We start from the raw sequence: 27,922 nt of genomic DNA on the forward strand, positions 1-27,922 counted from the left end.
TTTGAAATGATTTTATTTTTTTAAAATAATTGTGATATACATCTAGACATGTTAAAATTATTATACAGTATTTTTTTTATTCCTAAATTGTTATACAAATTGTCTACATGTATGTCATCATTATTAAATGCAGAAAGAAACTATTTTAAAAATTTATAAATTAAAACTAGAAATTAAAAAAAAAGAAATAAAAAACTAAATTTAACCACGTTTAAATTGATTAAAAATATATCTGTTCATGTTAAATTGTGCTGGGAAAGTAAGCTGACATGGCTCGTCATTCTCTTGTTCGAAGGTTAAACAGTGTACCTTTTGTGCTTTGATTTAATATTATATAAGTTACGAAAACTAACTTATCAAAAGTGTGGTGGTGGCGCAGTTGGCTATCGCATAGGTCTCATAGCTTCTGAGTTGTCATCACCAATGAAAAATTATATTCATTCATAGCAAAGCCATAAAAAATGAAATCCATGGTTCAACACAAGCATAGGTTTCAGAAAAAGAATGATATTGTCACATGATAGATACCAAATGATCGAGTGTCTACATGTTTTTCTTTAAGAATATAAGACCTAGTTTCTTAGTTAAGAAATGAACGAGTTCCATCATTATAGTTAGTTCAGTGTCTCCCCACTAGATTCCTAGTTGGATTCCACTCTCAGTTTGAGAGAAAAATTTTGCAAAACCATTTCTACTCTTAGAACTCTCATGATTTGGCAAGTTGGTTGAAGAGGGTGGTGAAGTTTCTTCATTTTTGTTTAAGGGTGGACCAGACCTTGAAGAACCGGAATCTCTTTTAGGTAAGTATGTGTCATTTGAATGCAACTTCTGCAGCATATCTCCACCAGCTCTTGCAATTAGTGATGGACTTGCAGAGAACTCTGGAATGCTGGTAGTGTCAATCAGGAAATCTTCTAGCGTTGCTAGTGAACTTAATTGATTCCCCAAAGATGCTATGGTTTTCTGGCACTCAGCAAGCTTTCCTGCAGCTAGTGCCAGGTCCTCCTGGCATTGAACATGTCACAAACATTAAATGAGTTGTGTGTAAATCATTATTCATGCTAATGTTAGGAACATTAATATAGACGTCAACGATGACCAACCTGCTTTAGCTTCATTTCCGTGTATGAGCCGGTTACTGATCCAAGTTTTTCTTCCTGCTTCATTCTTTCTAGCTCTTCCTCCAATTCTTTACACCTACTTTCAATTTCAACAGACATAGCCTTTTCCTTATCAATCTCTTCTTCTAATAAGTGAACTTTTGCAGTAATTGATTGAGCCTCAGCCTGCATGCTCATTAGTTCATTTTCAAACACTTGCCTTGATTTGTAGGCATTCTCTAGCTCTATTTGCAACTCCTCCAATTTTGTTTCTGCCTCCCTCATTTGTAGCTGTGATGCCTCAATAACAGACTCAGTTTTCATTAAACATATCTTCACTTCCTCTTTCTCTTCTTTGGCTTTCTCTAACTTCTCTTTTAGTTCATCCATTGAACTTTCTTCATGAATGCATTGATTGGCAACAAGTGAGTCCTTGATAAGGCTTTCATTCTTAGTATCAGGCAGTGATGCAAGTCGTTCCATTTCAAGAAAATCATCCATGAGATCAATGTTAACAGAACCAGACGGAATTTGTTTATACTTTTCATTCTTGAACTGATCAGGCTCAGCAATTAGTGCAGATGCCCATGAATCGGAACAACTTAACTCACACATGTCTGGTTCTGAGCCACTCTTCCTGGTGGTATCAATCTCCGTTGCATTAGTCCTCTCTCCACTTTCTGATTGACCATCTTTGAAAGATTCAGCACAAAATGAGGATGATGTAATGGAAGCTCTACAAGCCATGTTTTTCAGTCTCCGACACTCAGCCTCAAGCTTAGCCACTTTATTGATGCTTTCTAGATGTTGCTTGCTAGCCATCTCAGCTGTTTGGGTGCTTAAATCCCTCTCTATTGTCCTGAGTTTCAGCTTTTCAGATTGGGCTTTGAGCTCATGTTTGAGAGCCATGTTCTCATTCTCCAAATATTCAACCTTCTGGATCATATCAAATTCAATTGATGAATGAGAACTAGCATTTGAAGCATCTGATTTGCTATGGAGCTCCTTGAGCTGCTTCTCAAGTTTAGTTTTGGCTGATTCCAACTCTTGTGTTTTCTTTAGCACTGCATCATGAACATTTTGCTCCTGCTCTTCCCTTGTTTGTCTTAGCTGCCTAACACACTCCTTAAGTGCACTATCTAGATGGGTGACTCTATCTTCAAGTGTTGAATTTCGGAGAGTCAGTGCCTCGACTTGCTTCTTTAAACTTGTCACTTCATTTTCGGCCTTCTCCCAGCCTGTAAGTTTATGGAAATTATGCAGTTAAGAGACAATCTAAAAGTGGTAGAAAGAGAAAGAGAAGAAAAGAAATATATACTCAAAAATCATTTACATATAAGCCACTTAAACCAAACTACTATTGACACAGCTCATGCAGTATCTCTTAAACCCTCTTCTTGATGACGAAACTACTTGATAATTTTCTTGCTCAATGATCCACAGTCGGATGAATTTATTTAGACACAAGCTTCACGACACAACATATATAAGGAAGAACAGAGAGGTAACCAATTAATAGAGTATAACCTGTGTTATTGCAAAATCTAGAAACTAGAAAGCTATGGAGGGAATATGCACTGATCATTGAAAACATATTATGCACCTGCAATAGCTTCTTCAGCGACTTTGGCATGTTGCTTGACCAAATCTTCTTTGGCACTTACATTCACAACCTCTGCAGATAGATTTTTTGACATATTCCTCAATCCATCAGTTACATCTCCATCCTTAATTATACTATCATTTGCTCCATTTTCATCTTCCTCCAATAAACCATCATGTCCCTTGTGTGTTGTATGTGAGATGACTTCAGCTGATTGTGCATTGATAAATGACATGTCATTAATATCTTCAGCGATGGCCACAGCTTCTGAGGTAACTTTAGGGGACTGGTTATGTCCAATAGGAGATTCATTCAATGCCTGATGCTACAGAGACACGAAAAACTAGACTTATCATAAACTAGAAGAATAAACCAACAGGATAACAAAGAGATCAACTTCCAGGCTTAAAAGCTATGATATTTACGCTGGTTTAAACTAATGTCTGAGAGTGAAGTTAGTACTGTACACATCCTTGACTGTACTGAATATATACATGGGTTGCACTGTTTTTTTTTTTTTTTATCGTTTTTCTAAACCGCCTACTAAATGCTGCCAGTGCAAATCAAAACACCTATCCGTGTCTAGGCCTCCTCACAAGAAAAGAAAATGGTAAATCCCATTTGCATGTAAGTCAGATTTATTACATTCAATAAGGCATACAAAAGGCGTCATTTTTCACTCTGGAGAAAGGCTCTGTAAGCATCTTCTTCAAATTAAGACAGGGTTTATTGGATGAACTCATTAATTCAAGACAACTCTTTCAGTCTTCCAGGAAATTTACTCATGTTACAAGAATCAACTAAAGCACATAGAGCCAATAACTAATACAATTTATGTGCACATTTATCTCGTATTTTAACATTTAATTACAGAAAAAAGGAAAAAGAAAGAAAAACAAGAAGAAGCAAAACTAGCAAAGACCTTCTTAACTTACTAGTAATTGAATGATTAATTAAATTCATCCATTAAATGAGGACTTTTGTCTTTAGCACACAGGACAGTAGTCAAATTAGAATTTAAAACTTGTATTCTAATAGATATCATATCAACAAGACCCCAGATTTTTTAAGAAGTTATAAAGGCAGAACAAGTCTTAGTGTCACCTCAGCTTCCTAGAATGATTTCAAAAACTACAAATGTGCTATTATGATAGTGGAGTGCTTACCTGTTCATCCGGTTGCTTCTCAGAATGAGACAATTCAGACCCTAAACTTTCAGTTTCACTAGGGCTGTCCTCAGAAGATTTACATATGTTTTTCTCCATCATCCCCTCTAATAACCCGATATTAACTTGAAAAGCTCAAGGAGTTCATCTGTAGACATTACCCAAATGTTCAAAACACTCAATGGCACCACAAAATCCTGCTCAAGACTATAATAAAGTGAATATGTAAACAAACTTGGCTATAATGTTTCAGCTTGTTAGAGAACAGACACATTTAATCTATATGCTTTACCCTTGAGAAAGTGGAAAGTCAAACTCAAACACATTTCTTCTTCAACAATCCCAAAATTGTTTATACAGAAAAACAAAATGATTACTTAGCTTAACTCTTATCTCTGACCATCTTTGTCTAGAATCCAAAACACACCCACAATAAATTCACAGTGTATGAATAAATAATGAACCTTATCCTAATAGTAGTCCCACTCAGGGATAAAAAATTAAAAAATCTAATAGCCTCATGACATTTTGTTTTGCAAATTTACAGACCAAAGATAATGAAACAGTGATTGATAGCCAATGCAAAATGAGTGACCCTTTTCAGACATAGAACACAAAAATGCCTACAACATTCCCGTAAATCAAACAATGGAGCAAAAACTAGTTCTTTGACTGCGTAAATAACTTACGGAATGAATAGCTGGAAGCAAATAAAGAATGGAACTGTAAGCAAAAAAATAGATTCAGACTTGAGAGTATAGACTCAAGGTTTAAGACAATAGAATGGAAGCAAACAAATGCAGTGAATGACAATAATTAAATACTACAAATAGAAGAAGTAGTAATAAAAAGAGCAGGCAAAAAATCTATAGTATCCACTTACATAAAACATAACTGCTACTGACAAACAAAACAAGTAGCATGATAAGAGTTTCTATTTTTTGTTTTTTGGGTTGCCCTTTTCTTTTCTTTTCAAATAAAAAATTAGACGGGCACGTGACTGCTCATGTCCATTTGTGAAATTCAAGGTCAAGGGTTTGCGTGATAATAAGACCACGATTACTTTTTTCAGCTTTTGAGTTTTGAGAACATTTTTTAATTTAATTTCTTAATTCTTACCTTAATAGTAGTAATTTGAATTGAGCTCCTTTTATTCCCGCCATGGACGAGGACTTTGGGTAAGCCTGACATAAATGCAGGTCACTGTCTAGTTTCCTTCTTAACCTGTCTATATCCATACTCTACCATCTACCTGCTCTGCATTGTTTTCTTTTGAATTTTTTACGTAAGACCAGAGATACGTGTCAAAAAAGTTAATTTCAAGCGAAAACGTCAAGTTTTTTGCAAGTGAATGAAAAAAAAAATGTATAAGGGAAAAAAGTGTTATTTTTTATTTAATTTTCTATATATGTTAATGATATGATAATGTAAAAAGATCTAAATACCTTAAACCACCCTCCATTTCACTTGTTTTTACTGTATTACAAGAAAGTTTTGTTAAAGTTTTTTTTGCTTTCTTATCATTTATTTTCAAAGATAGGACGCGTTTGTGATTGTGACTTGTGAATGAGGTCATGATATTCTTACAAGAAAAAGGATAGAAGAAAATTATCGGAATTCCCTATGGTAAAATTGTGTTTTAAAGGATTTTTTCCTTAAAAAAAAGTTTCAGACGTTCATTAATAAGTTTACAATAATAGCGAGTTAGCGACCACATTTTGAGTTTTTTGTTCCAATGAAACCTTTTTTGTTTCTTTCTTATTGGTTTTATATATTTAAAAGTTTATTTTTAAGAATAAATCGCAATTGGACAACAACAAAATGAAATAAGTAAATAAAAGTTTGACAGATAAAATAGGGTAAAAAAATTATTTCTCTTTATTTTGATGGAAATAAAACGAAAAGAAATACAAAGAATGGATATATTATTTTTTATCTTACTTTTAAAAGAGTTTAATGTTTATAGATAATTTTGTAAGAAATTTTATATTTTCAATATATAATTTTTTTCTCTTTTTTAAAATACAAAGATAATCGAGATAGAGAATGCGCGTTTGATCACTTGTTTGGTATATATAAGTATAAAGAGAATAAAGGAGACAAAATATTTTATGGACCTAGGAAAATTTTCCCCTCAAATGTGAGTAGAGATTTCTCTTATTTTTTTCTTCTTTAACTTATCATTCATCTGTCACTCCTTTCTCTTACATACGAGTAAAAATGTCTTAATGCATTTTTTATTTCTTTTTATTCACTCTTTTATTTATCCACATAAAAACAGAGAAAAATTTATTCATTTCTTTCTTATTTTTGTCTTCTAAACAATGTTTTTTTTTTAAACTTGTTTTCTTCTTCTTTTTATCACCCTAACTAACAAAGCATACATATTATAGTAAATACTATTATCTAGGGAAGGGAAAGGCGTGACAATTTTGTAATTTTTTTAATATTAGACTTGGTGTCTATATGGTAAAACAGTATAATCAATTCATCCTACCACCATACACGTTCCAACGTAAAATTTATTATTAATATTAATTCTACTCATTTTTAAAATAATTTTAGGAACCTTTTAAGAGGGTATAAACTTTGGTTGAATTTATATTTTGGGAATTCTAAATCAGTTGAATGATTCAGTTGCTTTCAATTCTAAGAAACAATCATTTGCAATAATAAGTTCCTAGACACTATATGGTGAGATACTGGATTAACTTTCATTAGATTTTGTTAAGAATTATGAGAGATTTTAGATACTAAAATATTATGTAGGGGACTTTTCACTAGATAACTAGACAAAGGGCAAAGGAAGATGAAAACGAAAAAAGAAAATGTTACTTATGCAAATATTCATACAAAATGGATTAAGACGTTGGGAGAGTTAAATAAATTTTTGGACTTGTTTAGATAAGTTTCTCTAAGCGTACATATAGGGAGAAAAAATAAGAAAAAAAAATAAAATGAGTTTTTTATAAGTTAAAATAATTTTTTCATTAGTGAATTATTAGATAATTTATAAATATTTTTTTTATTTTTTAGAAAAATTATACCAGAGAACTCTTACCAATTAATTAATGAAAATTTTATTTTAACTTATAGAAAAATTCAATTCATCTTTTTCTTCTTATTTTTTTTCTTATAAGTGCTTCTAAATAAGGTAACTCAAAAACCCTTTGTTTATTGCTAATGAAATATACTGTTTTAATGAATTATAATTTAATAGTTTACTTTTTAAAGCAACAATAAATTATACTTTCGATAGTTTGTTTATGAACTAATGATATTTATGGAGGAAAAAAAATCCAAGGAAAACCTAAGTCGAAGTCTTTCATTTCAATCAATTGCTAGTTTTATTCATTGAAACACGTAAATAGTGTTTTGCCGTAACAGCAACGCATGTGAGGAAGGTGACATGAATTTCAGAATTTGTGCCCCGATATTTTAAGTTTTAAATCCTTTTTATTTTACACCCAGTTTGTACTTTTCTCTAACTCTCTCTTTCCTTTCAATTACATTAATTTTAAAACACTGGCCACTTACATTCATACAAATGGATATTGAAAAAAGAATTTAAAACACTGACCTGTATTTTTTGTTGACACGAAATTTCCAAATATATAAGTAAAAGAGCATTAATTAATTACTTCCTACAAGCTTATAGTAAACTTATTCTCAATAGAAAGCTGAATACATTCATTTTGCTCATGAATTTAAGAGCACCACCAATACTTCTAAACATAAATTGAAAATAGAACAAATTTGTTTTAGCTTCTTATTTATACCAGTTTATAATTTATTAAAAACATATTTTCCAAAAAATAATCAGAACCATACAATAACAACAATAACAATAAAATTCTTACCTAACTAAATTAAATAGAGAGAACCCAAATATTGTGAAGAAAAAAAACAGAATGAACTACCGACTTTATTTTGGACGAAATGAACCACGGATCAGAGCAGGCCCATAAACTGCCAATCTAGGCCTGATCCATCTTCAGGCCCTGCTTATTGGACTTTTAAATAAACTAGTTATCTTTTTTTTTTTTTTGGTGAAGTCGTTTATAAATTTTATATATTCAATCCGTCCAGTGTCCAGATTGAGTTTTCAGTTTTTACTTCAGACGCGTCTAAAATAATAAGAAAAAGTGAGGAGGGTTTGCATGAGTGGAACATTTCACAAGTATAATTGTCATTGAAATAGATCTAGTTACAATTACAAAACTATGATTAAGTTGATAAATGAAGCTTTCATTTTTTTTCCTAACCCTCAAATTCATCACGAAAATGATCCACTAATTTAGTGTTCAGTTAAGAAATAAATAAAATCAAACAAAAAATTATTTTCACCAAAGCTCAAATAATATTCGAATAAAAAAAACTTTCATATGAATTATTCTATCCAAAACGATGTGTTTTAAAATCCTGAACTATTTGTATTATTTCCTTACCCATAATAATATATTTTCACGTGCATTAACCTTTATTTTAGAGAAATTTTTTATCCTACGATAATTAATTAATATTTTTTTACTAGGAACTAGGAATATCCATTGCACTTGCTTGACGTGTCAATTCAGGATTTGTCGAGTCGAGATTTTCTTGTCCAATCCTCCTACCAGCTAGTGACTAACTTGCACGTTCAGATTCTGGACCGCATAAAACCCCAGTTAGAATTTGGAAGAATCTAGACACATCCCTTGTCCTAATTATTAAGCTGCCATTGCTTTTAAAAAACTCCAGCTTGATTTATGTTTTTATTTTCTTTTTTAAGAAAATGTAAACTAAACCGAAGAAATTAAAATAGAGAGAAAGAAATCCAATAGAGTGAGTGAGTGTACTAACTACTAAGTTTGAGGCATGAAATGAAAGGACCCAAATATTATTTCATCATAATACTTCAAATTAAAACATTATCACCATACCCACAAATAGTGTGGGAGACGTGGTCACTCTAGTTGCCTGTCATCAACTATTACACCACATCCACACCCTTGTTAACTTAAAGATGTTATTCCCATTCTATCACATTTTGGTAATCTCTTAACATATAGAACACTACCCTGAACATAGTAAAGAAGCCAGTGCTAGGATTTGTTAGTGAAGCAATGGCTCAAACCATGTTGCTCATGTCTAGTGTCTCTAGCAGTTATTCCGTGGATTTGAAGAAAGACCTTTTCCTCCAATTGCAGAGTCAAAGTTTAAGGCCTAAGTTCTCTCAGCTCTCATTCAACCCACTTCCATCATCAACTTCTTCCTTTTCTTCACCCCGTACATTCACAACTCTGGCCCTCTTCAAATCTAAGACCAAAGCCGCTCCTGCTAAGACTAAGGTACTCTTTTTCCATATTTTATAAAAGGAAACTTGTGTCTAATCTAATAATGCTTCATTTTTCAGCACACTGAATTTGGTTTCACGATATATTGCAGGTTACAAAGCCAAAGCAAAAGGTTGAAGATGGTATCTTTGGCACTTCTGGAGGATTTGGTTTTACTAAGCAGAACGAGCTCTTTGTGGGTCGTGTTGCTATGCTTGGTTTTGCAGTGAGTAAATCTTAGCTTATAAACTCCTTAATTATCACATCACAGGAGAATTGAGCGTATTTGATTAGTTCGGAAGATTTATAAAAATATACTCTTTTAAATCAAGTTGATTTTGAATTTGCACCACAAGCATTAACAAAATGTTGCATTAATTTGCAGGCATCACTGTTGGGTGAAGGAATAACTGGGAAAGGAATTCTAGCACAATTGAATCTGGAAACTGGAATTCCCCTTTATGAAGCGGAGCCTCTTCTTCTGTTTTTCATCCTCTTCACCCTGCTAGGAGCCATTGGAGGTTTAGGTGACCGTGGAAAATTTGTTGATGACGAACCTACTACTGGAGGTGTTATTCCTCCAGGCAAAGGCTTCAGGGAAGCTCTTGGTCTTGGTTCAGGTACTTAAATTTTTAATTTCTTAACTTTATAAAAGAGTAGTGATTAGTAGTTAAGTCTAAATGAATGTGTTTATATACAATTATCAATATGTAATTGTAATACTAATAGCTAAATGTGTCTCACAAATTATTAATAATATCATAAAAATCTTATTGAAATGTCTAAGTAGCATAAAGTTGCTTTTTAATACTATATATACATCATCATAGTCTAAATTGGTTACATTTTTCATAATATAAAACTTGGGTTTTGGCATTTTTCAGGTCCTTTATTTGGATTCACGAAAGCAAACGAGCTATTTGTGGGAAGATTGGCTCAATTGGGTTTCGTTTTCTCATTGATTGGAGAAATTATAACCGGAAAGGGAGCACTAGCCCAACTCAACATTGAGACTGGGGTACCAATCAACGAAATCGAGCCCCTAGTGTTGTTCAATGTTCTTTTCTTCTTCATTGCTGCTTTGAATCCTGGAACTGGCAAATTCGTTACAGATGAGGGGGAGGATGATTAGACACTAACCCTTTTGTTTGTTTGTGTTTAAACAAATACTCGTTTGCTCATCTATCATAAAATGCATTGAGTTCATCATAAACAACAAATCTATATGATTTTTCTCCATAGTTGCACGCGTCATGATTAGACATTATTTTTTGCTTTGGTAAATTAAAATCATAGTGCTTCGATTTGCCAGTAAAAAATCATAATGGAACTCAAATTAGAACGCCCATGTTCTATATAAAATCTAATGGGGTAAATGAAATGAGATATCATTCCGCGTGATTGAAGAAAGTGAGAAGATATTAGTATTGGGATCATAATACGTATAATCAATTTTTAATGTTAAACCCACTTTCAAGTTGCATTTAACTATTCAAAATTAATTAGTATATTAAAATTAGATTCCAGTAATATTGCATGTCCAGTGAGGAGTGTGGCTGCTTCTGGAAGGACATTTCGTTGTATAATAGATGATTTAGAATTGCCTTTTAATTAACTTTATAATTTATCGCCCATAAACAGACTTATGAAAACGGACTTTTGGAAGTTGTTCCGTTAGTCATCGTTATACTATTCGTTGATCGTTGACCCGGCGGTATCTACTTCATATACACGTGTCACCAAACAGGCTTACTTGGGAGTTGGGAGTTTACTATTGCCTTTGTGTCGGCGCAACATGACAACATGGTTTTTTTACCATTTGGTAATTTTTTTCAAAATTATCAAACGGAGACGTTTTTGAATTAATAAACCATTTAGGATACTTGCTAAAAGTAGTTACGATCTTCTAATCACAAGTTATAAATCTTTATATAATTTCAATTTTAAAAGATATGGTATTATAGTTAGAAGTCATATAAAGATTTATAATTTTTATTTATAAAGTCATAATTATTTTTATGACTGATCTTTAAATAAGAATTAATTAAAAAATATTTCTATTTGATAATTTAAAACTCATAATAAAAAAAAGTTTGATAACACAGAATATTATTAGATAATAGTATTTTTTTCTTCTTCTTTGTTTTGACTTTCGACGTACTAGATATAAAATAATGTTTGGTCTACTTCCTCTTATAGCCTCACCCATGGACCATAAATAAAAGAAAATTAGTTGCATCATGGGCGGTAGCATAAATTTCTATAATAATTAGAAATTTTTAATTGAAAATAAATGAATAATTTTAAGAGTGAAAGTAAATAATAAAAAATATCAATGAGATTAGAAAGAAAAAAATGTTAAGAACAAGTTAAAATATGTACATTTTCACCCAACGTTGTTGATCCTTATAAGATCTTTAAGATATAATTAAGACAATACACACGTGACTTAATGGGAGTGAATGTTATAACTTAATTAAGATAGGAAGTGTGAAGTGGTTTGGGTAGAGTCAAAAGAGATATTTTTTTTTGGTAATCACCTGTTGATTTTTATTTTTATAAGGTGTATTTTATTCTTCAAAATTTACATTTTTTTGTTCATGTAATCACCCATGTTATATAAACCGTTCTTGTAACTACCTACATTTTCATTTTTTTCATGAACAAAGGCACAACAAATGTTCAGTGCAATTTGGAGCAAGTTTTGAAAAAACGTGATGGAATGGCACTGAATGAGGAAGACTACGACAGGGCGAAGATGAGGAATGTGTATAAGTATTGTCTTGACAGATTTTTGTAGTTTTTAAGTAAAAATGTTTCATGCTAATGCTATTAAGCAAAAGTACTTAGCAAAAACTAAAGGAAAAGAGATTCAACATTAGTGGTTCACAAGTTCTTCGCTTCTTTCTCACTATCTACTTGGATGATGAGGTGAATAATCTCTAATTTATGTTAATATCTTTTTATATACTTATTTTAATCTTTTTTATTGTTTTTACATTTTTTTTTCTTTTAACAATGTACAACCATCTTTTTCTAGCGTCAATTTATACAACCATCTCAATTAAATCAAATTTAAAATTGTCTATTTTTTAATTTTAAAATTCATTTTCATTTTGTTTTTTGTTGATTTTAAAGCTCATTTTGATTTTAAAACTGATCATTTTTTAATGTGTTCATATATCATCGTGATAACATAATTGTGCATTTTAAATTTCTCCTAAATCAAATTTGCAAATAACTAATTCTTTTAATCTCTAACTTCATTTTAATATTTTAAATCTATCAACTAATAATAAACGGATTTTTAAAACTTTGCATTTTTTAATTTAAAACTCATTTTATAGATACATTTGTGAATTTTAAAATTATTCATTTTTGTTTTTTTGTATTTTTTTACAGAACTGTTTTTTTTTAAGACTCATTAATCATAACTGCTTCGTTTAAAACAAATTAAGAATTAATTTAATTTTAGATATTTGTTAGTTTTAAAACTGATTTTGATTTTAAATATGCCTAATTGAAAACTTCTCATATTAGTGTTTGATTACTAACATTTATTAAGGATTCTTTTAATTTATTTTTTTGTTGGCTTACATAGTTTGCAGTTTTTTTTATGGTAGCTTATAGTTTTTTTTAATATTTTGGTTTCCTTTTGTAGATCAAAGAAAAAGAAAACAAAGATTATGTATGTGTTATGTGTCATGTGTCATGTGTCATGTTATATAAATTTTGATAACGCTTAAACAAAGATTGATGTAAAAATTTTGCAATTAGGAAAAAGAAAGAAAAAAAGATAGAGGATAAGTAGGATATAAAGTTAGTTACAGGTTTGGATTAGTTTTTAGTTATCTTACTTAAAAAATTATAGTACATATTTCTTGCATGTAATATTTACTTATTTAAGTTCAAATACATGTCACATATGGGCATTGTAGTTAAATTTTAAATTATTACGTTATCATGTCGATTTGAAATAATACATTTAATCATATAAAAAAAATCATGTCTCTAACTTAAAAATAAATATAATATTAATTAATAGTCAATAAATATTTTACATCATATCTAACAAATTTATAAAAAAATGATAGCTAAAATGTGAATTGAACAAAAAAAATTATAAAACAAGGCACATTTTAATATTCTTCTTTAAAACATTAATTATGTTCAAATTCATCTAAAAGGTTCATATGTCCTAAACTAATTTAATAATTTATGTTATTTTGTTAAAAGTACGTGAAAAAACAAGATTTTAAATATAAAAAAGAAAAAAGTACCAAAAAATAAGTATCAAAAATTAAATAATGAAATAAAGAAAAAAAAAGTTTAACATTAGAGAAACAAGTTTTAGAAAGTGATATGAGATATTTGTGATATAATTTATTGAGTTAGAAAAAATATATACATACAATTATATTATTTATTTACAATTTTTATTATAAATGATGATAAATAGTAAAAAGATAAAAATATATTCTTTTCGTTTCTATTTATAACACTCAAGTTCACAGTGTATAATAAGAAAAAACGTTACAATATATTAAATGTAATACAATAAAAATATATTAGCGTAATAAAAATACATTAAATTAGAAAAAAATTAATTTAACTCAAACTAATATTTACATTATGAATATGAGATATATTAATTTTAGCATAATAAAACTTGCACAAAATAAAATGCCCACAGGCGATTGTGCGTGTTTAAGAACAAAGCACAAGTTCACCACAATCGAACTTCCTCCTCCTATTCTTGCTCTTCTCAGAGGGATGTCCGCTACAGGTTCTTTCTCTCTCTTTCATTCTGCTTTTGTTTTTACTTTTTTCTCCACCAAAATTGAAATATGAATTTGCTTCTTTCCAAATGAATACCCGACTGTGCTATTTTTGCATTCCATCCAATATCCCATCACATGTTTTCGGATTCTTTTGGGTTAATATTTGTTTCCTTTGATGCCCTTTTAGTTTTCTCAACTTTTTTAATTACCGTGTAAAGTGTCTAGGCCATGTGAAATTGGAATTCTAACAAATATTCTTTCATATAGATACACTTGAAGATTGAACTTTTGATCATATACTTAAGATGCACGATTATCTTACAAATAAACCATGTTAGTTGGATTGTTTATTTTGAATCTTTATATCATTTGAACACAGGAGATTCATTTTAGGTGCCGTTAACAATCTAATCTATTCAAAAAGAAGAAAATTTTGATGTAATTCACCTATGTCACTATTTGGATTTTGCAAAGATAATTAATCCCGGAGGATCTGTTTGCAAAACTGACAACATGACCAATGTTTTTAGAAAACTATAATCAAATTGCCCTAAGTAGTTATAGTTCGCTAAACCTTTAGTTTAGAAAAGTAGGACAGGAGGTAGCTTCCTCTTCTTCTATTCTTTCTTTCTTAGTATTTTTCCAATATTTGATGATGATTTGAATGGTCTAGCCTGGAGGAAATTCTTTTCTTTCCCAATTGCAACAATTATAATGTCTATATATCTATCTCTAATTTTGGCAGTTGTGGTAAATGCAGCTATGAGCTTAAAGCGAGGCATTATATCATTCCTCAACGTTGATGACAGCAGATTCACCCGTGTTGATGAAATTGAATTCGCCCCATATTTTTCTAAGTACTCGTGGGGTTTCTTCCGCCGAAAAACCAAGCTTCTTTGTCGCAAGTGTTGCAACCATATTGCACTTCATCATTCTTTCCCCTCGTATCAAACAGAACAGAACCATCACCACCCACCGAAGCATCAAGTCCAATGAAATACGACATTCGCATTCGTGCTTTACAGCCTTCATCTTCTCAAGAATATGGAATCACTGTCTTAGCTTAAAATTTTAAATACGTGTTAAAAAATTGTTATCACTAAGTAACTCTACAAGGAGATTCTGATTTCATTTTTTATAGATGTAAAGTTCTGTTTTGGCAAGGGTGTTGTGTTCCCCTTTCCTTCTGTCGCAAGTGTGATCAATATATACACACTCGTATATAAAAGTTGTAGATGTGGGATTTTTGGAATGTTAAGTTACATTTTGCAAAACGACTAAGAAAGAACGAATATTTTTGGCTCGTGCTACTTCGTAAGTCAGAAGGTATTATCTAGCTTTGAATAGTCAGATGTGGATTAACCTCACAATGTATGAATATATTGTTTTATATATAATCGTATATCGTATGATATAATATTATTTTTAGCACGACTTTTCAGTTCAATGTAAATAAGTGGATGTTTGTCTTATATAAATGCCCAAAAGTCAAAAGCAACATAAGATTGTTTGGGGAATGATATCACATTCATCTCAATTTGGACAATGCTGGATTGGCTCAACTACTATTTTTATTTTTTTTTTGTATTCTAATGTTCCAAATGTTCAATCTAAGACTAAAATCTTTTTTAGTAATTAACTTCTCAACTATAAAAAATGTAAAACTAGCCATGATAAATAAGAGGGTACGTCTTGGTATCAAGGTCAATTATAAACAAACATAAAAATCATGAGGCTAGTTTTATGGCTGGGGCAAATTGTCTTTGGACCTTCTTCACATTTAAATTAACATCTCATGGACATTTACTTAAAATAAATATCGCAGACGGTAAGCACCTTTGCAGTTTGCTCAGATTCAGAGTGAATGTGAATCTTCGAATCTCTTTAGGTTTATTTGTGTGGTCAGAAAAAAAAATTATGGTGCAGCTCGTTTATGCGGAAAGAAGAAAAGAAATGAGAAAATAATTTAAAATTTCAGTATGAATTTCACATTTTTACACTACCTTAATTTAAAGTTTTTATCTCAATTACATTTCTTTCTGTTCTATACCTTAGGTTCGAGCAAGGTCAGGAAATTTAATTTTTTTTTATGAAACTAAGGTGATAGATAAAAGAAACTATATTCAATAAAACGAAAATATAAGTCAAAATATCATTATTTGGTTCGGAATTCGCAGATCCGTATAAGTCCAATTAAAGTTTTTTTTAATATTTTGAAAAATATTTGTGACAAATTAATTTAAAATTAATAATCTAAGTAAGAATTGAACATGTGACATTTAGGTTGTTAGCATAACACTTTAACCAACTTAGCTAATGAATCAATTATATTATAAAATAAATAATATTGTTATACATAACACTAAAATTTTTAATGTATATTTAATACGCATGTAAATTTAAATAATAAATTTTGTGACAATTAATTTCGATATAACTTATACGAATTATTTAATCCGTATATTTTTTTATAAATAAAAATATTTACTATTACAAAATTTAATATATATTAAATTTTGTAATAGTAAAAAAATTTTAATGCGCAAATGAGTAATTTAACATATTAATAATTTAAAAAAAATAAAACTTTAAGGAATTAAAAAAAAACCAAAAAACCAATACGGATAAACTTCATCCGTATAAACCATACAGATGAACTTGATTCGTATGCTTTATACGGATGAACTTGATTTGTATGCTTTATATGGATGAATTTTATCCATATAAACCATACGGATTAACTTGATCTGTATGCTTTATACAGATGAACTTCATACTTACGGATCAACTTTATCCATATAATTCATACGGATCAAGTTAATTCGTATGCGAAAAATCTACTTACAAATCACCACTCAACCAAAAAAAACAACTTAAAAAGAAACAAGTTAAGGATATTTTGGACATTAATTAAAAATGTTGGGTGCAGCAGCAATACTGTTAGGTGCACCTAATAACATTCATCCTAAGACTATTTCATCACTATGGTCACTTCTAGTAGTTCTAGTAGACCAGACAAAAAAATATAATATCCTAATTTGATCCAATTCTCAGTTTAGTCTAATATGTTTTAAATCACTTCAAGGCATTATTCTACATTTATTTATTTGTTAAATCATAGTTTTTGTTCTTTATGTTTTTAAAGTCTTTGTCAATTGTTTATGTTTTTTTTTTTAAAAAATTCTATTTTAGTCCTTCCATCAATTTAAATTTAACATCGTTTATGTTTTAAATTATAAACTAATTAATTTAACATTGTAGGGACTAAAAGTCACAACTATATGTAATGATAACAAAAGTGTGCCAAGATCAAGATCACCAACAGAAAAAAGCACATATAATAAAAGAAAGGAAAATTACACAAGATCAAATATTATTCACAACCATTTTCACTCACAACACTTCTCACCTCTTTTTTTTGTTTCACACCCAAATCCCAATACCAATCAGTATATACACACTCGTATATAAAAGTTGTAGATATGGGATTTTTGGAATGTTAAGTAACATTTTGCAAAACGACTAAGAAAGAACGAATATTTTTGGCTCGTGCTACTTCGTAAGTCAGAAGGTATTATCTAGCTTTGAATAGTCAGATATGGATTAACCTCACAATGTATGAATATATTGTTTTATATATAATCGTATATCGTATGATATAATATTATTTTTAGCACGACTTTTCAGTTCAATGTAAATAAGTGGATGTTTGTCTTATATAAATGCCCAAAAGTCAAAAGCAACATAAGATTGTTTGGGGAATGATATCACATTCATCTCAATTTGGACAATGCTGGATTGGCTCAACTATTATTTTTTTATTTTTTTTTTTGTATTCTAATGTTCCAAATGTTCAATCTAAGACTAAAATCTTTTTTAGTAATTAACTTCTCAACTATAAAAAATGTAAAACTAGCCATGATAAATAAGAGGGTATGTCTTGGTATCAAGGTCAATTATAAACAAACATAAAAATCATGAGGCTAGTTTTATGGCTGGGGCAAATTGTCTTTGGACCTTCTTCACATTTAAATTAACTTCTCATGGACATTTACTTAAAAAAAATGCCGCAGACGGCAAGCACCTTTGCAGTTTGCTCAGATTCAGAGTGAATATGAATCTTCGAATCTCTTTAGGTTTATTTGTGTGTTCAGAAAAAAAAAATTATGGTGCAGCTCGTTTATGCGGAAAGAAGAGAAGAAATGAGCAAATAATTTAAAATTTCAGTATGAATTTCACATTTTTACACTACCATAATTTAAATTTTTTATCTCAATTACATTTCTTTCTGTTCTATACCTTAGGTTCGAGCAAGGTCAGGAAATTTAATTTTTTTTTATGAAATTAAGGTGATAGATAAAAGAAACTATATTCAATAAAAAGAAAATATTAGTCAAAAGATATTTAGGTTGTTAGCATAACGTTCTAACCAACTAAGCTAATTAACCAATTACATTATAAAATAAATAATGTTGTTATACATAACACTAAAATTTCTAATGTATATTTAATGCGCATGTAAATTTAAATAATAAATTTTGTGACAATTAATTTTGATATAACTCATACGAATTATTTAATCTATATAAATTTTTATAAATAAAAAATATTTACTATTACAAAATTTAATATATTAAATTTTGTAATAGTAAAATTTTTTTAATGCGCAAATGAGTAATTTAACATATTAATAATTAAAAAAAATAAAACTTTAAGGAATTAAAAAAAAAACTAAAAACCAATAAGGATGAAGTTCATTCGTATAAACCACTTGATTCGTATGCTTTATACATATGAACTTTATATTTATGGATCAACTTCATCCATATAATTCATACGAATCAAGTTGATCCGTATGTGAAAAATCTACTTACAGATCATCACTCAACCAGAAAAAACAACTTAAAAAGGAACAACAAGCTAGGAATATTTTGGACATTAATAAAAAATGCTAGGTGCACCAGCAATACTACTGGGTGCACCTAGCAACACCCATCCTAAGATTATTCCATCACTATGGTTACTTCTAGTAGTTCTAGTAGGCCTGGACAAAAAAGTATAATATCCTATTTTGATCCAATTTTCAGTTTAGTCTAATATGTTTTAAATCACTTCAAGGCATTATTCTACATTTATTTATTAATTTGTTAAATCATAGTTTTGGTTCTTTATGTTTTTAAAGTCTTGTGTCAATTGTTTATGTTTTTGAAAAATTCTATTTTAGTCCTTCCATCAATTTAAATTTAACATCGTTTGTGTTTTAAATTATAAACTAATTAGTTTAACATTGTAGTGACTAAAAGTCACAACTATATGTAATAATAACAAAAGTGTGTCAAGATCAAGATCACCAACGGAAAAAGCACATATAATAAAAGAAAGGAAAATTGCACAAGATCAAATATTATTCACAATCATTTTCACTCACAACACTTCTCACCCCTTTTTTTTTGTTTCACACCGAAATTCCAATACCAATCATAATTGGAGAGAGATGAACAAGACGACCAGATCCATAAGAAATTCTTAAAGTCATTGAAGACTTTGTAACCTATTCCACTATTAGGGTTTCAAATTTGTTCTCACATCTCCCCCTTTTTTTGATCTAGGATTACGATTTAATTTTTGATTTAGATGTGAGATTACAAAAGTGGGATTTTGATTTGGATTTGAGATTTTATTTTGGGTTTTGATTTGTATTTGAGATTTGAGATTTGATGTGGATTTTGATTCGTAGTCCAATCATTGAAGTTGGACGGAGTCAAGTTTACTTCATACATATTTGGAACAATAGGCATCTACATTTGGCTTGAATCATGTGGTATGTATGAAATTTCCACTCCATTTCCTACAACTTAATTTGAGATTGGATAATTGGATCACACATGCTATTAGGTTTGAGGTTTGTGTGAAATTATTTTTTGTTTTTGTATATGTGATTTTTCTGTTGAAGATCTTTATCTAAGCATAGTTGTTTGTCTTTTTTTTACAACAGTAATAGTAGGAAATATTATTTTTTCAAATGTCATTATTTTCCAATTATGGATGCATATGCCACAAGTTTTTTGAAGGTGCCAAGTTGAGTTTGGACACCTCAACTTCCGTATATAATTATGTATTTTTTTTGTTTTCATATTTCTGATATTAACTCCTTAATATGAAAATGAAAAAATTACATAATTACGTATAAGTTAAGGTGATCAAACCTGACTTTTCACTTAAAAAAATAAAAACTTTGACACATATGGATTCATAATTGAAAAATGATGACAATATGGGAAGATAATACTTTCAACCGTTATAGTTGCGGAATAAAGTGAAACAAGTATGCTCAAATAAATATCAACGGATAAATCACATACAAAAACAAAAAATAATTTCCACACAAACCCCAAACCTAACATCACTCGTGGTCCAATTACCCAATCTCAAATCAAGTTGCACGAAATGGAGTGTACCACCAAATTCAAGTCAGATGCAAATACCTATTATTCCAAATATGCATGAAACGATCTTGACTCTGTCCAACTGCAATGGATGAAAAACAAATCAGAACTCAAATCAAATTTCAAATACAAAGAAGAAAACCAAAAAACAAAATAAAAATTATCCCCCTTATCACTAGTACAAGGCCCTATAAGCTCATATCTTCGATCCATGCTTAGCCTGTTTGCGTAACAATTAATGCCATCTTATATTTATATTTAATGTAAAAAAAATCCTTAAAAACAAAAAAAAATAAGTAAAAGTTGTTACCTATTTGCTGATATTCTTTAGTTTCTTTACTCTTTTTTTGGAGTTTCTTGAGAAAACGAGTATCTGTTCTGTTAGACATTTTCTTCTTGACGTTCTAATAAAGGAATATGCACATCATTATTCAAACTTATGCAGATGAGAATTATGAGTTTTAAATTAATTTTTTTGGCTAAAATGATTTACTATGTAACTAGTTAAATAGTGATTTTCAAAAACACTCAGGGCATCGAGTTCCCACCTCACATTGTAAACCACTTTTTTATTATATTTTTGAATTTTAATATATATATATATATATATATATATATATATATATATATATAGAAACCAAAACATTACAAAGCTGGAAGTCGCACGGTTTCACAACAAAGCTCCAACAACAATATTATTTACACACGAGTTGTATTTTTTTGTTTTTCAAATAATAAAATTAAAATGAGATAAATACACCTTCGGATATATTTAAAATAAACTACTTAACAGGGTCATCACTCATGAATGAGGTGACAACAAAGGAGAGGCTCCATTTCACATGGGCTGTTAATGTTGTAAGCTTTGAAATGAAATTGACAAGAAAGTGAGAAGTTAAAGCAATACAGGAAATGAGTGACAATAGATGAACCAATAGGGACAGCGTGGAGGTTGTGAACAGAGGCCTATCTATTAAGGTGACCAGAGTCTAAATTGCCATAATTGATCTTTATAATATTTGGTTTATTGGTTACACTCTACATATAGAAACTTCACTTTATTTTTTTCCAATGTTTGACAAACACATTAAAGTGGCTTATTAAAGACATTTCGACTGGGAAGAGACATTTATAATTGTAGGCTTAATTGTGGCCAAAGCAACTACTGTTAGGTGCACACAGTTGCTATTCTACATATTGTCATTTGTCATGGATGACTTCACTTTACCAATAGTAAGAACTTTGAGAGGTCCATAGTTGCCACTCTCTTTCGTTCCCATCACATATAAAACTATTTTTATACAATGCATTACAACATAACACATTGATATAGCAGAGGTCCAGAGGAGCACATGTGTACATGCAAACCTTCACAGGAAGAGACCACATCTCTCAAGCATACATACAAACACTCATGGATACGGATACACCATCAAGAAAGAAAAAAAAATCAAGATTAGGAATTAAATGTGAAATTACAATGGTATGAGGATGTGAACATATAACCACTTTTTGGGTGGAGAGGCATACTCTACAATTTTCTTAAATTTTATACAATAAATAATTTAATTTAAGCACATTGACAGTATATTACAAGGGGCTAGAAAGCCATGCAATATGTATGGCTTATGCCCTCTCAAGGTCAAGGAATATGAGATACTACACATTCATCATCAGAGTAGTAAAAAAGTAGTGCATGTGTGTTTGCATAGACTACTTTGGACATCCATTTTAGGCGATGTTTAAGGTAATAAATAATTGGTTGATCATGTAACTTTTTTTAGAGATTAACAAATGTGCACATCATTTGTCCATTGTGTATGCGCTGCCCTATCTTCTTCTACGCTTCTCTTTCGTTTTAGTTCACCAATTAGAGCTAAACTCAGATGTCTTTGTTTGAAAGGCAATGTATTAGTTCTTTTGTTGCAAGTATCTAAGCCTAACTCAGGATGAAGCTAGTCATCACACACCTCGCCGGGGCCCTTATATATCCTAATTAACGTAGTCATAAAGCAATATTTATATATATGTTTGTGCAGCATTCTTCAGAATAATTTCCTATGATCCAAATGGTGCCACATTTCCTCCATTTCCCTCATCTGATGGACTCGTTGATTTTTAGTTGGGTGAGGATTCGACAATGTCTTGTCATTTTCTTCTGCTCCGAATAAAGCTTTTTCCCCCATCAGCCCCTTCTAATGTTGTGGTCCTGACGTGGCAAATTCATGTCCCTACGCCTAATGCCATCGATCACTTGGGGACAAATTGGTTTTGTGTAGGGCACCTATCACACCATTAAGCAAATTATAAGGGCCTAAGGACAAGCACATATTGACTATGACTTGCGTGAAAAAAAAAACATATATAACCGTGGTTGATGATTATTGAGCAAATAATTTGCTAGTTAATTTTTTCAAAATTTGTTTACACTGTTTTTTATTTTTATTAAAAAGAACCCACTGAGTGCTATTTAGAAAATTGGAACAAGACATTCTCCCCCTAAGACAACTATAAGACAAGTCCTGTAGCATAATGTTAAAGGGCCCTTATGCCTCATTGTTTCCCACTATGGGTACCTAACATGGGGAGTTTTGGCAGTGCCTCAGTATGGAGAATACTCAACTGTTCATCTTATCTTATTTAAGTATAAATCTCAAAACCAAAGCAATTTCAACAAACCCTTTTACAGCCTGTACTGTCTATAACCATCAAGAAATTAGAAACAAGAAAAAAATTACAAGAAGAACTCCATGATCCATCCCCCAAAACCAAGTGCCCAAAGCATGCAATTGCAAAGAAAGCAAAGCACTAGTACCCTTTTCTTTTCTTTTTTTAATCTAAAGCACATTTTTGAGATAGTAACAAAGCTAATTTTGACTCTAGGAGAGTATGACTATGATGTAACTTTACAGTGCACACTGCAAAGCGAGGAATCCTTTATTCCAAGGTGGTTGTTTTCCTCTTTGTCAGAGTCCTCATCCAACCCTTTCTGACCTTCACCCCCTCCACCTTGGTGCCCACGTGGCACACACCACCGCTCTTCTTCCACCGAATGAGCTGGAGCATGTGCCCTATCCTCTTTCGCCACCTAAACGTGTCACGTGACTTCCCATGCTCTATCACTCTCTTGTTCTCCTTGTTTTGATGGTTCCACGACGACACCTTCTTTGACACTGTGCTCTTTTCCCACGATGCCACCCCATTCTCTTCAAACTTGATTGAGATGAATGACTCTGCAAAGTTAAACTCATTCCAGAATATCATTGTCACACTCCTATCGTAGCTACCAAGACCAAAAGATAAATAAAGCAAAATGCAATTCAAGAACCATTTACTTTAATACACTTTACTATTATGGCCTAAGGTTTGTTTACTTTTTGCTATCTACTTTAAATTATCTAGTGTAGTATTCTTGCACAATTGCACCTAACCAAAACTGCTCATTTTTGGTACATAGAACAAGAAATAAATATGTATTAAATCAAGACAGAATATCTATTGAGTGCGTAGATCAACTCTTACGAAATTATTAGTTCGAGTTGGATTATTTATTCATAGATTATAAAAAAAAATTGAGGTAGTACACGTGTAACTGTTCTTCTTGTCTACTATGCTGCCGACTGATTTCATTGAACACGGATTGAAAATAAAAACGTATTTGTCATTTTTTTTCCACCGTACACAAGTGAAAAATACAGATACAGCTATCATAAAGATGAATGACATTTTGCCAGATTAGTTATGTACCTTAATTCCATAACAAATCCATAGACCATAATCTTGCAAAATAATTTTTGCAGTGTCATAATGCTCTTGGCGTTTGCATCTGACAGCCATATGCCACGCCAAGAGGAAAAAGAATGACACACAACCGAAAGTCTTCACCTCCTCCTGTCTTATAGCACTCTTATTATCGTTGCAGCTAGCTACGCTTTTTTACCTTAATTTCGTAATCATCGCATAATATAATCTTCCACACGAAGACACGCAAACATGCACTGATAATTGATCTCCACCAATAATGAAAGTAATTCATGAACATTCAACGCCAACCCACCCCCTCCTACCCCAACCTCACCACGGACATTTACAAGTAGAAAAATATCCCCCACTAGTGCTAACAATTATAATCACACACACCCAGTTAAGAAAAAAAAAACTTTCCTTGATCTTTATTCATATTGGAAGAAGGATAATAATTAAAAGAGAATAATAATTATAACTATAACTATATATGTATTCAACATTAGGTTGCTATTATTAGTAAAATAATCAAAGTATAATGAATTGGAATGTATTATTACCTTCTGGAGTGGGAGAGACATCATCATAGTCATAGTTGTGGTGGGATTCTGGGCGAGTGAAGAGAGAGCCAAAAGCAAAGATCTTGTGAATAGAAGAAGAGGGTGGTTTTCTGTGTCTGGAATTACTTTGAAGCCTGTGTGAAGATATGGATGAAGAAGAAGAACGGTTGTGGTGGCGACCTTGTTTTGCAAACAGTATGAGGAGCCTCTCATTCAAGCACAGGGGACACACCCCAACAAGTACCTGTTTGGGGTGGAAATAGCAGAATGATTTTTCTTCTCTGTATCCATTCCTAATATTATTCATGTTATTGTTTAATGGGGAGACAATTGGGTGGGAATGAAGAAGGTGGAGTGAAGAAGACACAATGGTGATGTGAACCAATTTAAAAAGGTGGAAGGAATTGTTGGGAATATATATGGTGGGGAAAGTGAAACTAAATGGAAGATCATGAGCATGGCCCCACAAGCACCAAGATGGATGAATCTCAACAATGGATGTAATGTACTAGTGTTGTGTAGTGTAATGTGTTTTACATAGTGGGCTGTGGATTTATACAGCACAACAGATTCCCACTTAATCACTTTCTTTTTTCCCGTTAAAGAAGAGCTTTATCTCCTTCTAGGTTTTAATCTTAAATCTAGTTCGTTATAATATTCTTCTATATATCTTTTATAAAATATTTTTTACTTAATTATTAATTTCTTCTCCAAATTATATTAAATAATTTAATTTAATCCTCAAATTTATATACATGCATAAATTAAATTTTTTTCGTCAAATTGACCGGATATTATAAGATAATTTTTATAAATTAATTTATGTATAAACTAATTTGAATTTGTGGAAAAACTTATTTTATTTTATTTCTTCTTATTTCTTCTGTTAGAAGTTATTCTAGATAAATTAATTCAAACATACTCAAATTTATTAATAATATAAATGTATTAAAAAAATACATAAAAAAGTAGGTTTATAATATTTCTTGTCTAATATAACTCAAGAGTTAAACAATTTGACTCTTAATGTTGGATTATTAGGCCCCAATATGTGTCCGTTGATTACATATTTTATTTGTTTAAATAAGTAAAAGATAACAACTGTAAAGATTTTTTGTTCGATACACCCAATTAAATTTAATTAGATTAGGTTAAAAAATAGACAAAATTTGATGTAATACAGGCCACTTATTTATATATATATATATATATATATATATATATATATATGAATTTTCAACTATTCCTTTAATTTGCTTTTGATGTGAAGTTAACTTAAACAAATAAATGTTTGCAAAAAAATCGTGTATTTCCCAAAATTTAATATAGCCTTCTTATTGACAAAGTCGTGGGTTTGAATAAAGCATGCATCAATGCAAATTAGAGAGAGACTCTTTCAGTTCAGGTAGGTATGAATAATAAATGAAAAAGTATTAAATGCACTTTCTTTTTTGAGGTAACATATAGTATGAGGGATGCAAGCTTAGCTAAAAATTAATAGTATAATAAAATGATTAATCATACAGTTATTTGTTTTACACTATTAATACGTACGTGCATATAAATACGTACTTAAAATTGTTTGTAGAATTTAATTAAAATGTATATATTGAGTAAAAAAATTATATTATCATTCAATTACATTACATGGTTAAATCATTTATTTTTATAATATTAATTACTTGAAATTTATATTAATTTAAAATGATTTTTAATTAATTAATAATATAAAAATATTTATACTAGCAATATATGAAAATTAAATAAATGAATTATCAACGTAGTCCCTAGAATTGTAATAATTGATTAAATTGATCTGTAAAATTACTTATTGTCTAATTGACTGTGACTGAGACATTTAACGTGTCAATTCAACATTTTTAACAATGTTAGAGGACACCATCTACTAACAAGAGGGATTATATAGCTGATGATTTATAATTTCAATGATTGTTATGTCTTTTTTTTTTAAAAAAAAAATTAGAACCAGCTTGATTTATCATCACAATTTCATAGCTGAATTGATTAATAGTTTATAATTTCAGGGATTATTTACTATTTTGTTTAGATATCAATTCAACTAATCATTATAATTTTAAAGACTAATTTGATTATTCTCTCAAATTAAAATTTTCGATTACTGGAATATTTTAGACAGCCAGTATGTGTTAGAATAGTGTAGGATCGAGTTTAATTTTAATGTATATAAACGTATTATTATTTTTTTACTTTCTACTTTTGTATCAATGTATTATTACATAATGAGTTTCACTAATTAGTAATTACATAAAGTATCAAATTTACTAAATGACACAGCAAACACATTAGTGGATATAAGTATAATCTTGTTTTTTACTTATAATTAGGATGAGTTTGTTTAAATTTAAAATAAGTGTTTTTTAAGAAGGATATAAAAAGCAGTTTAGAAAAACACATTAAAAATTATAAAATTATTTATTTTATTTTAAAAATTACTTGTTTTAAAAAATAAGCTTAAATATACTAACCTTAATCAGAATGAAATTCATGATATAAAATTATAATTACTAGTACTTTTTAACGTAGCATTATCACATTTCACCTATTATTTCAACTATCTCAAGTAATTGTACTCCATTAATTATTGTAATTTTTTTTCAAGCAGAAAACCAGATAGTGTTAATTCTTGTAAATCATTTTGTCCAAAAGGAAACAAGAGGAATCTTCAACTATTTTGGTGGGTGTTAGCTAGTGTGTGCATTTTTTTAGAAAAAGTAGGAGTACATCGAGTAGATAAAAGCAATCTTGTTTATTACAGTTTCTTTTTTTCTTTTTAAAAATTATGTGTTTGTTTCAAATTCTTAAAATAACTATAAGCTGAAATTTTTTAAAATTTTATTAAAATAAAAAATAATTTTAATAACTTTTCAAAAACTCAGTTATTGTTTTTTTAAAAAAATATATATTTTATGATTGTAAGCCAACAAATTTGTTTCTTTTTTTCTTAAAATATCTAAGGATAATTATTATAGAGTATTGTTTTAACATCATAATTATATTGTTTTTAGGTCACTGGTGTAAAAAATTTAGTAGTTTTGATGATGATTGATCTTCATTATAAACTTGGTTTGTCACCTTAGTTGGAGTTTCTTTTTTCAACTATATTTTTTAATCTACAAGATTTAAACCTGAAAACTTGTTTAAAAATACTGAATCCATTATTGCTTA

At 30.0% G+C, this 27,922-nt stretch overlaps 3 protein-coding genes and 1 long non-coding RNA gene across 6 annotated transcripts; 2 read left to right on the plus strand and 2 right to left on the minus strand.

Annotated features, from left to right (window-relative positions):
- Positions 1 to 491: 491 nt before the first annotated feature.
- On the minus strand, positions 492 to 4,886 carry LOC100783676 (filament-like plant protein). 3 transcript variants are annotated; one of them, XM_006578908.4, is made up of 5 exons: positions 4,753 to 4,886; positions 3,870 to 4,017; positions 2,704 to 3,028; positions 1,104 to 2,338; positions 492 to 1,005 (listed from the first exon to the last, which is right to left on the minus strand). In XM_006578908.4, exons 2-5 carry the CDS (start codon positions 3,969 to 3,971, stop codon positions 634 to 636), a joined length of 2,034 nt encoding a protein of 677 aa, XP_006578971.1. In that variant the 5' UTR covers positions 3,972 to 4,017; positions 4,753 to 4,886; the 3' UTR covers positions 492 to 633. The 3 variants fall into 3 exon arrangements, with proteins under 3 accessions (XP_006578971.1, XP_006578969.1, XP_040871008.1); XM_006578906.4 differs by lacking the exon at positions 4,753 to 4,886 and adding an exon at positions 4,559 to 4,735; XM_041015074.1 differs by lacking the exon at positions 4,753 to 4,886 and having other exon boundaries at positions 3,870 to 4,735.
- Positions 4,887 to 8,648: 3,762 nt separating this feature from the next.
- LOC100807355 (photosystem II 22 kDa protein, chloroplastic) lies at positions 8,649 to 10,397 on the plus strand. Its single transcript, XM_003523396.4, has 4 exons — positions 8,649 to 9,199; positions 9,297 to 9,410; positions 9,570 to 9,804; positions 10,069 to 10,397. Exons 1-4 carry the CDS (start codon positions 8,975 to 8,977, stop codon positions 10,314 to 10,316), a joined length of 822 nt encoding a protein of 273 aa, XP_003523444.1. The 5' UTR covers positions 8,649 to 8,974; the 3' UTR covers positions 10,317 to 10,397.
- A 3,371-nt stretch (positions 10,398 to 13,768) lies between these two features.
- LOC121174811 (uncharacterized) lies at positions 13,769 to 15,511 on the plus strand. Its single transcript, XR_005891218.1, has 2 exons — positions 13,769 to 13,970; positions 14,726 to 15,511. It is a non-coding gene; the product is annotated as an uncharacterized lncRNA (long non-coding RNA).
- Positions 15,512 to 23,023: 7,512 nt separating this feature from the next.
- On the minus strand, positions 23,024 to 25,235 carry LOC100808431 (uncharacterized). Its single transcript, XM_026128319.2, has 2 exons — positions 24,716 to 25,235; positions 23,024 to 23,644 (listed from the first exon to the last, which is right to left on the minus strand). Exons 1-2 carry the CDS (start codon positions 25,020 to 25,022, stop codon positions 23,349 to 23,351), a joined length of 603 nt encoding a protein of 200 aa, XP_025984104.1. The 5' UTR covers positions 25,023 to 25,235; the 3' UTR covers positions 23,024 to 23,348.
- Between the last annotated feature and the right edge of the window lie 2,687 nt (positions 25,236 to 27,922).

Source organism: Glycine max, chromosome 4 (assembly GCF_000004515.6).
Source record: "Glycine max cultivar Williams 82 chromosome 4, Glycine_max_v4.0, whole genome shotgun sequence".
Taxonomy (NCBI): Eukaryota; Viridiplantae; Streptophyta; class Magnoliopsida; order Fabales; family Fabaceae; genus Glycine; species Glycine max.

Bases quoted from the DNA above. Each gene is read 5' to 3' on its own strand.
- LOC100807355 (XM_003523396.4), top strand. From the start codon at position 8,975: ATGGCTCAAACCATGTTGCTCATGTCTAGTGTCTCTAGCAGTTATTCC. The intron at 9,200-9,296 runs GTACTCTTTTTC...GATATATTGCAG, and splicing joins CCGCTCCTGCTAAGACTAAG to GTTACAAAGCCAAAGCAAAA. The intron at 9,411-9,569 runs GTGAGTAAATCT...ATTAATTTGCAG, and splicing joins TTGCTATGCTTGGTTTTGCA to GCATCACTGTTGGGTGAAGG.
- LOC100783676 (XM_006578908.4), bottom strand. From the start codon at position 3,971: ATGATGGAGAAAAACATATGTAAATCTTCTGAGGACAGCCCTAGTGAA. The intron at 2,339-2,703 runs GTGCATAATATG...ATAAACTTACAG, and splicing joins CGCTGAAGAAGCTATTGCAG to GCTGGGAGAAGGCCGAAAAT. The intron at 1,006-1,103 runs GTTGGTCATCGT...GTTCAATGCCAG, and splicing joins CGGAAATGAAGCTAAAGCAG to GAGGACCTGGCACTAGCTGC.
- LOC100808431 (XM_026128319.2), bottom strand. From the start codon at position 25,022: ATGAATAATATTAGGAATGGATACAGAGAAGAAAAATCATTCTGCTAT. The intron at 23,645-24,715 runs GTAATAATACAT...TTAACTTTGCAG, and splicing joins TGTCTCTCCCACTCCAGAAG to AGTCATTCATCTCAATCAAG.